The sequence below is a fragment of the Nanorana parkeri genome, unplaced genomic scaffold (genome assembly GCF_000935625.1).
Source record: "Nanorana parkeri isolate BGI_ZX_2015 unplaced genomic scaffold, ASM93562v1 scaffold667, whole genome shotgun sequence".
In the NCBI taxonomy this organism is placed as follows: Eukaryota; Metazoa; Chordata; class Amphibia; order Anura; family Dicroglossidae; genus Nanorana; species Nanorana parkeri.
In genome coordinates this window covers 679,805-693,619 of record NW_017306935.1, presented here as the reverse complement: position 1 = coordinate 693,619, position 13,815 = coordinate 679,805, and the positions used below count along the sequence as shown (strand labels likewise).

At 45.7% G+C, this 13,815-nt stretch overlaps 2 protein-coding genes across 8 annotated transcripts in view; both read right to left on the bottom strand.

The window, feature by feature from the left end:
- Nucleotides 1-6,092, bottom strand: part of AMMECR1L (AMMECR1 like) — a 28,889-nt gene extending 22,797 nt beyond the window's left edge. Inside the window, exon 1 of the mRNA XM_018563482.1 lies at nt 5,797-6,092. The gene's annotated coding sequence lies outside the window, so the exon portion shown is untranslated. The remainder of the gene's footprint in view (nt 1-5,796) is intronic.
- A 5,518-nt stretch (nt 6,093-11,610) lies between these two features.
- The window catches only part of SAP130 (Sin3A associated protein 130), a 28,269-nt gene continuing 26,064 nt past the window's right edge, over nt 11,611-13,815 (bottom strand). For all 7 annotated transcript variants that reach the window (XM_018563502.1, XM_018563503.1, XM_018563504.1 and 4 more), the window contains one exon: nt 11,611-12,219. In XM_018563502.1, coding sequence (XP_018419004.1) covers nt 12,061-12,219 — 159 coding nt within the window. In that variant the 3' untranslated portion in view covers nt 11,611-12,060. The remainder of the gene's footprint in view (nt 12,220-13,815) is intronic.

The following is a 13,815-nucleotide window of genomic DNA, read 5'->3' as shown; positions in this document are numbered from 1 at the left end:
GGGGTCTAGACAGACCCCTGATATTTCCCTTTTAAAGTAGAAAAAGAGATTGAGAACACAAAGCCCTCAGTCTCTTTTTCTGTGTCCCCTGTTATCAATGAACAGGAATCCTCTATACTGAGTGTTCCTGTTCATTCATAACATGAGGACAGAGTATGTTTACTATAACCACAATCATGAATGAACAGGAGCTGATGTAGATCACTCCCATTCATTCATAATTGAGGATATAGTAACCATACTCTGTCCTCAAATATTTACAAACAATATTTACAAACACTCAGCGATCACTGACTGCTTGTACCTGCTCTCCATCCTGACACGGTGTCACAGGGGGCTAAGCGGGGCAGTGCGTGAGGAGAGCTCAGCCTCCTGTGACAGTGCGGCCTGTCTCCGCCCACACACCGCTCTGCCGGACTGTGACAGGAGGCTGAGCGGTGTGGGAGAGACGCCGGCAGCTCACAGCGCTCTCCTCCCGCAGCGCTAGGCCACCTCTGACACTTTCTCTGCTCCCCGCTGGGACACAGAGCAGCACTCAGCGGGGAGGAGAGAAAGAATGGATGCACCACTGTATTGGTAGGAAAATGGCACTTTCGCCATTTAGCCAAGAGTGCCATTTTTCCACCCATATGTTTCGGTGGCCGATATATCGGTGCATCTATATATAAGCACGGCTTCCATGATTGGCTGGCAAGAAGGCTCCAGCTGGGTACCTGAGGAAGGCCGCGTTCTGGCTGGAGAGGCCCAGGGGTGACAGGCTGGACATGCTGAGGTAAGAGGGGACAGACTTTCTAGTTAATCGGAAAGCCGGGTGGCGAGTCTTTACACGCTGCCTGGCTAATCAGGAAGCCTGGTGGCGAGTCATTACACACCACCTGGCTTCCTGAATGGGACTTCCGTTACTCGGTAACGGCAAGTACCGGGGAAAAAAAATCATCGGTACTCCGTACCAAAATACTGGTATCGGTGCATCCCACACACCTCTGAAACCAGTTTAGTGCTGTTAATTGGACCCAAACCCAAAATGTAGGGCATCACCCTGTCCAATAAGAGTGCCTTGATGGCCAGTTAGGGCACTCTCAGTGGGTGAGGATTGGTAGGGCTTAGTACTGAAGTCATAAACTGATTCCGTTTAAGAGAGGCGCATAGAGGAGGTTTCTTTTTTTTGTCTGACAAAGGTAATAGCAGACAACTTTTATCTGCCCTTAGGGAGATACATTATGGGGAATTTATCAAAACTGGAGCAGCTGTGCACAGCAACCAATCAGCTTCTCTCCTTTAGTTTCAAATCTTAACTATACAGTACAAAACTGAAGAGAGAAGCTGATTGGTTGCCATGCACAGCTGCTCCAGATTTTGATAAATTCCCCTCTGTATGTTTAAACCTTTAACCACTTGCTGACCGGGGCGTTTATACCCCCTTCCTGACCAGGCCATTTTTCAGTGTTCAGCGCTGCGGTACTTTGACATTTATTCCGTCATGCAACGCTGTACGGAAATGAATTTTATACCATTTTTTGGTGACAGATAGAGCTTTATTTTGGTTGTATTTAATCACCACTAGTTTTTTTTTTATTGTATAGTAAAAAAAAGTACCGAAATTTTTGAAAAAAAAACCTGTTCTCTCTACGTTATGTTATAAAACATTTATTATTACCCAATTTTTTGGTAAAATATAAAAGCCGGGGTCACGTCGAGTAAATAGACACCAAACATGTCAAGCTTGAAAATTGCGCGCACCCGTTAAATCGCAAAAAACGACCATACTCAAAATTGACCATAGCCGACGCTTTAAAAAGCTTTTACCGCTCATTAGTTTTGTGTTATCAGTGATTGATGGCCCTAGAATTATTGCTCTCACTCTGACGGTCGCGGCGATATGTAACATGTGCGGAGCAATGGATGTAATCTGCGTTTTCGCACGTAGGCGGGCTTGACGCATGTTTACGTGTGGGGGCGGGGGACTTACATTTATTTTGTTTTTATTGCTTTGATATGTGGTTTTTAATTTTTTTTAAACCTTTTTTTTTTTCACTGAACTTTATTGCTATCACATAGGGAGCGAGCAAGCTCCCTATGTGATAGCCAGTTTGCAGTGACAGGTCCTCCTTATGGAGACATCAGGGGTCTTAAGACCCCTAATGTCACCTAGGGACCCCCAGAGAAGCTGATGAAGCAGAGACCTGCTTCACCAGCTTCTCTCCGGTTTCTGTACCGGGGGGTGACACTGAATGCAGGAAGTGATGTAATACACATCACTGCCTGCATTCAGAAGAGGAGATCAAACGGAGCTCGTGTACTGAGCTCCGTTTGATCTCCGGCCGCAGAGCTGCTGTGCTGGTCCCGGGCTCACATCGGGAACAGCGGAGCCCGGGATCGCCAGCAGCGGCGGAGGGGGCCGCACACCTGAGCGCATATTACAAGCGATCGGGCGTCTCTACTGACGCCCCAACGCTTGTATGTAAACAAGAAGAAGCCGCTGTCTGGCCGTTTAATTACAACGGCCGGACCGCAGGTAGTTAAAGGTGTTATTTATAGACAGACCCGGTTTTTTAAAGTTTTGGATAGAGTAGGAAAAGGTTAAAACCCCTGCCAGGTTATTATGTGCTGCCTGTGTACCACTGGAGAAATTTCACTTCACTTCCTGTCCCAGAGAGACAGCAAAAGTTAGAGGAAATCCCCCAGTGTTAGGAAATCCCCTCTTTGTTGTCCCTGGAACAAGTGTCCTCACTGGAAGACCTCCGCTAAAATTCCAGATGTCCCATCACTTTCTCTCTTGGTCACAATGGTCACCATGGCAGGCGGAGCCTATATCTCGATGGCTGTCCTGGAAGATGACTGGGGAAAAAGGGGTGAACCTCCTAATTCAGGACAAACTGCAATAACCCACCACCACCATTCTATCCTAAACTAGGCAAGGCAAATGATTGAAGATTTGTTTTGACTTGTCATACACTGTAAAGCAAGAATAGGCAACCCTGGCACTCCAACCATTGTGGAACTAAAAAGTCCCATTAAGCACTACAAGACTGACATCCACAAGCATGACTCCCAGAGGCATGATGGGATTTCATGATTTAGCACAGCTGGAGTGCTGAGGTTGTCTGTCCCTGATTTAAAGGGTCTGAGACGCTGTCATGAGAACATTAGAATACATGTAATCTAAGAACACGTGTATGTAATGTGTTATACTTTCCATTATCACCTTGATTAAATGGAATGTTGACTCTCTTCCAGTGTTACAGGTACGGCCAAGGTCCTCAGTACCCATCACTTCCGGGTGTGTCACATGATTGTGTCCTCCTGCTCCCCACTGTGGTTCCACTCACCGGCTGCTACATCACTAGTGTGCCCTTGAAGCTCTGAAGTGACCTGAAAAGGGGCACCATGAACAGCGGGGGTAATAGGTAAATGTCACCAGCACACCAAAGAGATTTGAAATCCAAAGTGTTTGTTTAATGAACCCTCATGTCATAAGAACTGAGAACATGTCCTGATGACGTTTTATTAAACAAACACTTTGGATTTCAAATCCCTTTGGCATGTTGGTGACATTTACCCCCGCTGTTCATGGTGCCCCTTTTCAGGTCACTTCAGAGCTGCAAGGGCCATCTCCACAGTGTCTGGAAGACAAGTGTTATTTGCAGGAGCAAGGTAAGGTTTGTATACTTTGCAAGGTAAGGTTTTTATACTTTGCAGGGGTCCTCCACAGATCACACATTGCGGTGCACAGATCATATTTTTCCTGCAGTTTGGTTTTAAATGGTGAAACATGTTGAAGACATCAGATTGATGAAAAACCTTTTTTAAAGTAGCAGAAAAGGCTGTAAATCAGTTTTCAGAGGATGCCCCCACACTCCACATTCATGTTCTAACAAATTGCAATCTAAATACCTTTTTGAACATTACCTAAAAGGAGTGTGCAGCACTCTAAAACAGTGTTTCTCAACCATGGCACCCTTTCAAAGTATGCAAAATCTGGAGGCACCCCAGTGTCCTTTGACCTCGAGTTTTCCTTCCCGTCACATCAGACTCCCCCCCCCTCCCCTTCACATCAGAGTCTTCCCCTTGAGACCTGAGTACCCCTCTTTTACATCACAATTCCCCCCAACCAAGCAGGCCAGCCACTTGTTAGAATGCACAGCTCGCTTGGTTGGCCTTCCCCCTATACTGGACACCTGGAGCACCAGCTGTGAATCCCACCTCAGACATATGTTCTTCTATGAGTACAGCATGATTAGGTGTTATGGTGGGTGCACCATAACTGAGCAAATTGTGTGAGCAGGCCACCAATGTCCTAGCAACCAGTGATGTCATTGGTTGCTAGGACACAAGCGGCTGGCTTGCACATCATGCTCCATTGCTGTAGATGGGATTCAGGGCTGGCACTCCAGGTGCTAAAGTACAGGGGCAGGGCAAGCAAGCCACTTGCATTCTAGCAACTGATGACATCATTGGTTGCCAAGGCGCTGAAGGCCAGCACAGCATGCTTAGTTGGTGCACGCCCGGTGTTGAAGTGCAGGGGAGGGGCAGCCAAGCAAGCTGTGCCGCTGTCCAATTGCATCCCCTGTGACCCTCTGACAGTCTTTGTTACATTTTTTACAATTACAATTTATTTTTTAAGCCACCTGTGAAGAACCTAGACTGCACCCCAGGATGGATGCCGCAGAACCCCGGTTGAGAAAGGCTGCTCTAAAGTACCGATCACCGATATAAGCTCTATAAACAAAACAACCAGATAGAACACAACAATAAACCATGCTTACATAAATCAATGTCCACAATCAATCGAGAAGTGTAAACTGCAAATGTCCAGTAAAGTCCATCTACAAAAAATTCTTCCACATCACCAGTGTAATAAAAGTGCACCCAGCCAGCTTTAACCCCCCGCCCCTCTGATGATCCCACATACTCAGAGGGAGCTCAAGCTGAAGTTTAGTTTTTTTTACTTGGGGTGGGGACTGCATTCTTGTAATGGTGTACTCCAATACCTGCAGGCTGCTGCTTCATAAAATCTTCCCATCAGCGCTGCCTTCCGGCGCAGTAAGGGCCCTTTCACATTATCTCTGTGCGATTAAACACACAGTCCACTAAACACACCTCCTTTGCAAACACAGTGCAGGTCAATTGAATGGCACCCCAAACATACCGCCCACTTGCAGTGCGATCGGTTGTGCAAAAACGCACAGTGCCACAGATACCATGCATTGCCATGTGTCTGGAAAAAATAGTGCATGCACGATTAACGCTCTGAGGTGGTGTGAATGGGCCCTTAAATTTAACAGCCACCACCGCTTGTATGCAAAATTGCACTGCTGACCCTCCGCCATTCATAGAACTCATATTACTGTTATTCCACAACACAGTGCGTCCTATTCCATTATCCCACAATGCATTGTGTTCTATGAATGGAGGAGCAGTTGAATGACAGAATCTCCAGCGCCAGTCACAGAATGCAATGCATTGTGGGATACTGAATGGCAGAGAGGATGGCAATGGATGTTAACTGTCAGTGCCGAGGGCGATATCCAGCAGGAAAGGGGGTTCGAGGGAAAGATGAAGCAGCAGCTTGGTGGTAATGGGGTACACACAATTACATGTATCTATTGCGCCCCCCCAATAATAAAACATCACAGTGTCACACTGGCCGATAAGAATATAGGAGACAGCATGTCACTTACACCATGAGCACACATAGAATAATAAACACTCCCTCTCCTCCGCACCGGTGCATAAGAGCATTATATGTAGTGGGTCACCCAGGGACACCCCACCCCCTTTTGGCCTGGCTCTCACCTTGTAAATGGTATACATCAGTCAGGTCTAATATGCTTAAATCCCCATCCAGGGTCAGCGAGCCTTCGGTCTTGCTTACATCCAGCTTCGCTCTATATTGATCCAGTGTGCTCAGAGTATATAGAATACACAAAATAGCGTAAAACCGTAGTGAATTTATTAAACCACAGCAAGGTAAAATCGCACTTACAAAACTAGTGCACAAAAACAGGCATTTGTGACCTACACAGGGAACGCTGCAGCATTACATGTATGCCAACCTCACTCTGAGCGGCTTACGCAAAAGCCTGACTTCCGCTTCCAGTCAACACGTCACCGGGGGCCTGCCTTACGCGGCACGTCACTGGGGACTCTGTCACACCCCCTTGTGTTCCCTACTTCTGGAAAACCTTGCCCATGTCCAAGATGGAGCATATTTAACTTCCGCCCTTACGAACTAAAGAGAGAGGATGCATGCCCACATCCATGATGATATATATATTACATCCGCCCTTACATACTGGGATTGAGGTGCTGCTTTTAGCGGCATGTCACTGAGTACTTTGTCAGAAACGTTTACACTCCTGGCACGAGCAAGTCAGCCCGTGACACACTGCACGCAGAGCCGTGCAGAGCGAAGCAAAGCTGTCCGGCACGGAGCTTTGCGTGCAGTGTGTGCTGAGTGCAGTTAGATGATTGACTGCACCTTCAGCCAATCGGCTCGTGCATAACAAACAGCTAGACGTCGCATGCTGACGCGCGGGTTTATACGTGCGAGCCGATTGGCTGAAGATGACATTTTTCATCTCGGCACGCTCAGCTACGCGAGCTCTCGCAAGCTGACGTGCCGAGGAGAAAATTACATGACGCTGCTGCTGAAGGCCGTGACACACTGCACGCGAAGCCGTGCAGAGCGAAGCAAAGCTATCCGGCACGGAGCTTTGCGTGCAGTGTGTGAGCTGAGTGCAGTCAGATGATTGACAGCACCTTCAGCCAATCGGCTCGTCCGTAACAACCTGCCAGCTGTCGCGTCGCAACGCGCTGGTTTATACGCGCGAGCCGATTGGCTGAAGTTGAAATTGTTCATCTTGGCACGCTCAGCTCCGCGAGCTCTCGCAAGCTGAGCTGCCGAGCAGAAAATTACATGACACACTGCTCGCAAAGGCAGCGCGCCCCCGCTTCGCGTGCAGTGTGTCACGGCTTTGATTCCTACCTCACTCAGCTGACGTTTAGAAAACTTTGCCCATCTCCAAGATGGAGGCTATATAACTTCCAAAACACATACGAAGGCGGTGTTCCGAAAGAACCAATTAGGCGAAATTGCCAATTATGTCACTTTCGGTAACTTGCCAGCAGATTTTGAGTTGTCGTTAGTGCACATGCCCGATAGCATAACACAAAACCCGGAGGGGTTCTATAGCACAGCATAGCGCATTGAGAAATCACTGGTCAAGTTCCCCAACAACTGTCAGTGGGCATGTATACACTATGCTGTACATTATACTCCTGACCCCCTGCTCTCTATACACCATGCTGTAAATTATGCTCCTGGCCCCTGCTCTCTATATACCAGTGCGTTACTAAGTCCTGAGTCCAGTGCGTCACTAAGCCCTGAGTCCAGTGCGTCACTAAGCCCTGAGTCCAGTGCGTCACTAAGCCCTGAGTCCAGTGCGTCACTAAGCTCTGAGTCCAGTGCGTCACTAAGCTCTGAGTCCAGTGCATTACTAAGCTCTGAGTCCAGTGCGTTACTAAGCCCTGAGTCGAGTGCGTTACTAAGCGCTGAGTCCAGTGCGTTACTAAGCTCTGAGTCAATGCGTCACTAAGCTCTGAGTCCAGTGCGTCACTAAGCTCTGATTCCAGTGCGTCACTAAGCTCTGAGTCCAGTACGTCACTACGCTCTGAGTCCAGTGCGTCACTAAGCTCTGAGTCCAGTGCGTCACTAAGCTCTGAGTCCAGTGCGTCACTAAGCTCTGAGTCCAGTGCGTCACTAAGCTCTGAGTCCAGTGCGTCACTAAGCTCTGAGTCCACTGCATTACTAAGCTCTGAGTCCACTGCGTTACCAAGTCCTGAGTCCAGTACGTTACTAAGTCCAGTGGGTTACTATGTTCAGAGTCCAGTGGGTTACTATGTCCAGAGTCCAGTGGGTTACTAAGTCCAGAGTCCTCAGTCCAGTGGGTTACTAAGTCCTGAATCCAGTGCGTTACTAAGTCCTGAGTCCAGAGCATGCCATTGGCAGCTTGGGGGGGCTAGCCATGTAGGCTGTATGGGGCCCTATGATTTGTAATGTCCGCCGTGCTTGGCCCTTATACCGTCATCCCACAGCATGGAGCGATCCAGGTAGTACATGAAGCCTTTTTGCAATTGTAACATAGAATTCCACCTATTTCCTTTTGTCTTAACCTTCTGCGCTTCATCCTCAATTTTGAATTATTCAGTAATAAAATGTACTTACAGTGCTTCAGGACTGCATGGGATCGAATGCTGCCCCTTTTGCAAAATATATACATGCATCAATATTATGGGCACTATATCCTATTAGCCAAATTGGCACCATATAGGCTATTTTATTGTTGCTACATTGATGATCTTTTGCTCCTTTGGTCTGGAAGTGGTGATGACTTGACACAAAAGGTTCATAAACTTAATTTCCTACTTGCTACTCAGGAGTGAGCCATACAGTGAAGGAATTGGACTGTTCCTGTTGGCTGATCATTTCTAGCGATCAAAACCTCTTCGTAGCCAAGACACCTCCCCCCCATCATGAGCTATGGAAGGGAACAAAGCTTGAAAGAGCTCCTGATGCATACAGAGCTACCGCCTATGACTAAAATATCTACCTGGTAAACCTGGCGTTTACTATTGTCCTGACTATACCACGTCGCCATATGCTCACCAGACAATTCTTTCTACACCTGCAGTCGGGCAAATGAGTGTATGTTAAACAGAGACATTTTTGTAGTATATTCGCTTCACTGCCCCTTCAGTCAGTACTATATAGGCAAGACTATTACACCCTTTAGGGATTGGTTTAACAACCATAGATCATGCACCACCATGCAATTGCTTGTCTATATCGACATTATAGTGATTGACCATACCTCCACCTTATCTGGGGCTATTGTCTGCTTTTACAAAGGGAAAGCCTATGGATTCATGAACTATAAACCTTGGCTTCCTGGGGACTTAACGGACAGTCCCAACTGCTTTTAATGACTATTTAACTACTTTTAATGTTTCCAGTCACTGACTTTTTGTTCACTTGTGTTCTAATCCTGATCTACAGTTTTCTCTGACATGCATTTGTTTACTGCGATATTTTGCAATGCATGTGCTAGGTATGATCGATTGCCTCCTTTGGCTCATGCCGGAGACATTGAATGTACCTTAGTGTTTGTACTTTATAGCGTCTACTTCTCTGCACCTACTTTAATGTCTAGACCTTACTGTTGGCACTTTTTAGACTGGAAACTTTCCATGTCATTGCTCATGTTGGTGGTGGTGGTGTGAGTTTTTCCTCCACTGGGTGACCACCTAGTGTCACCATCCCTCCTCATTTTCTATTATGTATCTGGGTCCTCAGTTTTTTCTTTCTGGCTGTGAAGTGTTAATCCATGTTCCATACATATGTGCATATTCCCTACTTTGTGCAGTCAGCGTTATTGTTTTCTAGGTTGTTATTCACATCTCACATTTGTCCATTTGCTGTACTCGCAGGTTGGATGGTCTAGTGCTATTTTTCTAGCTACTTTGTTAGCTTTCACTTTGCCATTATGTTGCCCTAGCACATTCCTTGTGACTTCCATATGCCATGCTGTCTATTTTGGGCGGTCTGTTCCTGCCTGGTATTTACCATTGGTGACCATTTTGTGAGTGTCATAGGTTTGTCCTGTTTTTTTTTTTCTACATGTTCTTGCATTTGCTACTTTTTAGTATTGGCTAGAGCTCCATGTCAGAAGTATAGCTTTTTGTCCGCAATTCTTCCATGAAGAACATTTCTGGCTATACTTCTCCAGGCAGTAGATGGGTGCACCTAGATCCCACTGGTTTCTGCCAGTTCGGTGCTGATGACACTGCGGGACATCTTCCAATGTCAAAGCGAAGTAAACATGGTGTCTTTCATCTGCTGCATTAACTTTCCTTGGCCGACCACTGCGTCTGTGGTTCTCAACGTTACCCAGTTCTTTGTACTTCTTCAAAAAAGCTTGAATAGCACATCTTAAATCTCCAGCCGGCTTTGGAATTGTTGCCTGGGAAAGACCTTGCTGATGCAGTGGAACTACCTTGTGTATTGCTGCTGTGCTCAGACTTGCCACGGTGTATGGCCTGTAGCTTGAAACTGTCATCTACAACCTCACCTTAGTAGCAGAGTTTGGCTATTCCTCACCCAGTTTTAAGCCTCCTACACAGCCATTTCTGCTTCAGGTAATGACTTTCAACCTACATATGAAATTGATGATCATTAGCACCTGCTTGCTAGAATTGGTTAATCTTACACCTGACTCTAATCCTACAAAATCCCTGACTTTGGCATCAAACCAACATCCATTCTTACACTTGCACAAAGGGTAGCTACACCAAATATTGATTTGATTAAGATTTTTCTTCTTTTGTAAATTGATCAAAATAAATATATCTTTTGAAAGCACTCTTAATTTACTGCATTTTTTTAACATCTGCCTAAAACTTTTGATATATATATCTCTCAAACTTGTTTTCAATTTTTTTTTCCCCGTTAGATTTAGATTTGAAAAAAAGAATCCATGTATTAGTATATGGCCGGCTTAACCAAGCAGGATACTGAGCTGTGTATTATTTACACATTCACCATAATAATGGTTCATCACACAACAGAGATGATTGCCTCTGATATGTATGACCATTTCCGCAGGCCAGGATCAGGCCCATCTTTTCTGGCCAGCCAGGCTGCATGGTCAGATAAGGGTGTGGTATTGATTTGTGAGACGGGGGAGCTCAACTTGTCTTTTTGCATGATACTTCAAATCACAACCCTGGAAAAAGCATAAAAACTGGGAAATTCACACATCTGAAAACAAGAATGCACATTTGGAATAAATATGTAGACAAAAAAAAAAAAAAAGCTACAAATCTGGAAAAGTATGGATGTTGGGATAGTCACGAATCTGGATCCCAAAAGCCAGAACTCTTAATATGTATTCTTCTGGGTCAGTGAGTCGGAAGATACTGCAGCTTTTGGATCATAATAAAACAACTAGTATTTTACAAGGATAGCTCAGCAATTGCTTAAGCGTACAGGTCCTGGCAATAATGACTGCTTTGCTCTGTGTATTTTCTCCCAACTGGGAATATTTGGCCTTGCTGCTGCACACGTGTAAATAAAGAGATCCCAGAAGGAAATCAGAAGAATCGTCACAGAAAGATAACCCTTATTTACACAGTAAGTGGTGGGGAAGTTAGAATTAACTAAATTAGAATTGCTGTGTTCTCTACCCTCCTCTATCTTTAGAGTTACAGGAAGTCATAGCTCCTGTTATATCATAGTCTGCATTACATCATATAGTGATACAGCAGGAGGGCCAGCAAAATGAAACTTCTTCCACCAGGATATTTTGTGTCTAAGGCTCTCCTCTTGGCAACAGCCAGTTATTTGTTTCAAGGATACAAACGTCAATATTGGTTTGTTCAGCAGAAGTAGTTATACTATAAAAAGTGGGTACTTGGCATGGAAAAAATAAAGATATCCTTGTTTAACAATGATTTATATAATGCTAAAGGAAAGTAAAACAAGAAGGCAGTTGAAAGTAAAAAGGTAGGCATTAAAGATTAAATCAAGCAACATTATGTACATATGAAAACTTTGACACATATAATTAGGGCACTACAATAACAGTACAATATATTCTGCATTGGTTCGTTTGGTGCTTTAAGAAGAAACTGCTTCAAAACACAAAAGCACAAGTAGGAGTTACTTTTATAGTGTACATGGGATAAACAGCACTATACACAAGCATGTATCACGCACACTAATCTGTTCGCATACGCAGCACCAGGTAATAAATGAAGAAAAAAAAAATAGTCTTCCTCATTACAGAGAAAGTTCAAAAGTCCCAAGTAGAAACTGGCAGAGCTGTCAGGCTGGGATTGAAGCGTAACTAGGTTCATTCCCATCCGTCAAAAAAAAAAAAAGGGAACCAAAATAATAAAAAAAAAAATACTATATACACACACATGTGAATGGCCCGCGGTCACTGGGACAACACCGAGCGAACAGCCACTTATTAGGAAATCGATCAACAGTCCCACTGGTCAAATCTTGTCTTTGTGTTTCACTTTGGAGAGCCTGCGTGTTGCTCCGCTTTTGTTCAGCAATTTTAGGACACGATCCTTGTGATCTAGAACTTTAAGCATGCAGTCCCGGGACTCTGTGATCTGATCCATGACAAGCTTACAACGCTGCATGTTACCCTGTGAGAAAAAAAAACAAAAAACATTTCTTTGGTAAATACAAGATAAAATAGGATTTTTGACTTCCCTGTAAAATCCGTTTCCTAGGGACCCTAATCCTTGGAGTACAGTATAGGATACAGGCCCCATTAATCATGGACACTGGGTCAGATGCAGCTAACGTCAGACAAAATTGTGGGGTGGCCCACAACACCTCTCCCACTCCCAGCAATCCTCAGTTTTACAGCAAGTAATGAGATAAAACACAAGGACAGGGGGGAGGGTGCGCTTCAGGAAAAGGATTTAACGGGTAAGTTAAAAATTCTATTTTGTCATCCATACAGTATAAGACACTGGCTCCTTTAAAGACCCTGGGATGTCCCCAAGCAATACAACTGAGGGGTGGGCAACAAAGCAAACAATGCCAACAGGCCCACAAGAACCAATAAGGGCCTTAACACCCACTTGGTAGAACTTTACAAATGTATGAACCAAAAACCAGGTGGCAGTGTTACAAAGATGTGGTGGAACAAGAAGCTGCATACCACTAGCAGGAACCCTCAGGCATTGCATCTAAGCAGTGCAATAAAACCTCTTTGGGATGCCTCTGAGCAGGACAATGCCCTCATTAGGGGGGAAGTGTGGAAACCTCCTTGGGAAGAAAGAGGCCTCAAGACCACCTCCTTTCTGTGAAAAATAAGGAAGGGCTCTGTACAGATGTACAGAATAAAGCTGCCCGTCTTGCAGACATAAGAGCCATGATGAAGGCCATCTTACAAGTAAGGTCCACCAAGGGAATGACGCGGCACCTGACTTCCTGATTGGCCTGGGAAGCCGGCTTCATGCTCCCTTGTCACCTCATGATGAGGGAGCATGGAGCCGGATTCATGGCCAATCAGGAAGCCGGGTGTCGCGTCATTACACGGCGCCCGGCTTCCAGATTAGCCAGCTTCCCAACCATCAGGAAGCCGGGCAGCGAGTCATTACATGCTGCCCGGCTTCCTGATTGGCCAAGAAGCCGGCTCCATGCTTCCTCATCACAAGTGACAAGGGAGCATGGAGCTGGCTTCCTGATACCGGAAGTATAGGGCTATGCGTCGGAGCATTTGGGCGAGTACGAGTACTCACCCAAATACTCCGCATCGGCACCGATACTAGCAGCTGTGCATCCCTAGTGGAGAGTCTACTAGGAGTCTGAGTGAGTTGAAGTACCTGCTTCTTCTGGGCCAGTTTAGCACCACCAAGATCAACGGAACACCCTCCATCTCGATCTAGCGTAGCAGTTGAAGAGGAATCCATACTGGAGAAAAGTTGTATAATCAGGATCCCTCTGTGCCACCTGTCCACATTGTTATCGAAGCAGGATGCCAAGAGATCCATATCTAGAGTTCCCTATTGGTGACAGATCTCCCAAAACTACACCCCCACATCCAGGCGCTGATGACTGAGAAAGTCTGCATGCCAATTGTTTATTCTGGGGATGTGGACTGCAGACAAGGCCAGAATGTGCCTTTCAGCCCAGGACAGAATTAAGTTTGCTTCCTTTTGGGCCACATGGCTTCTGGAACCGCCTTAATGGTTTATGTAAGCCACTGCTGTGGTGTTGTCCAACTGAAT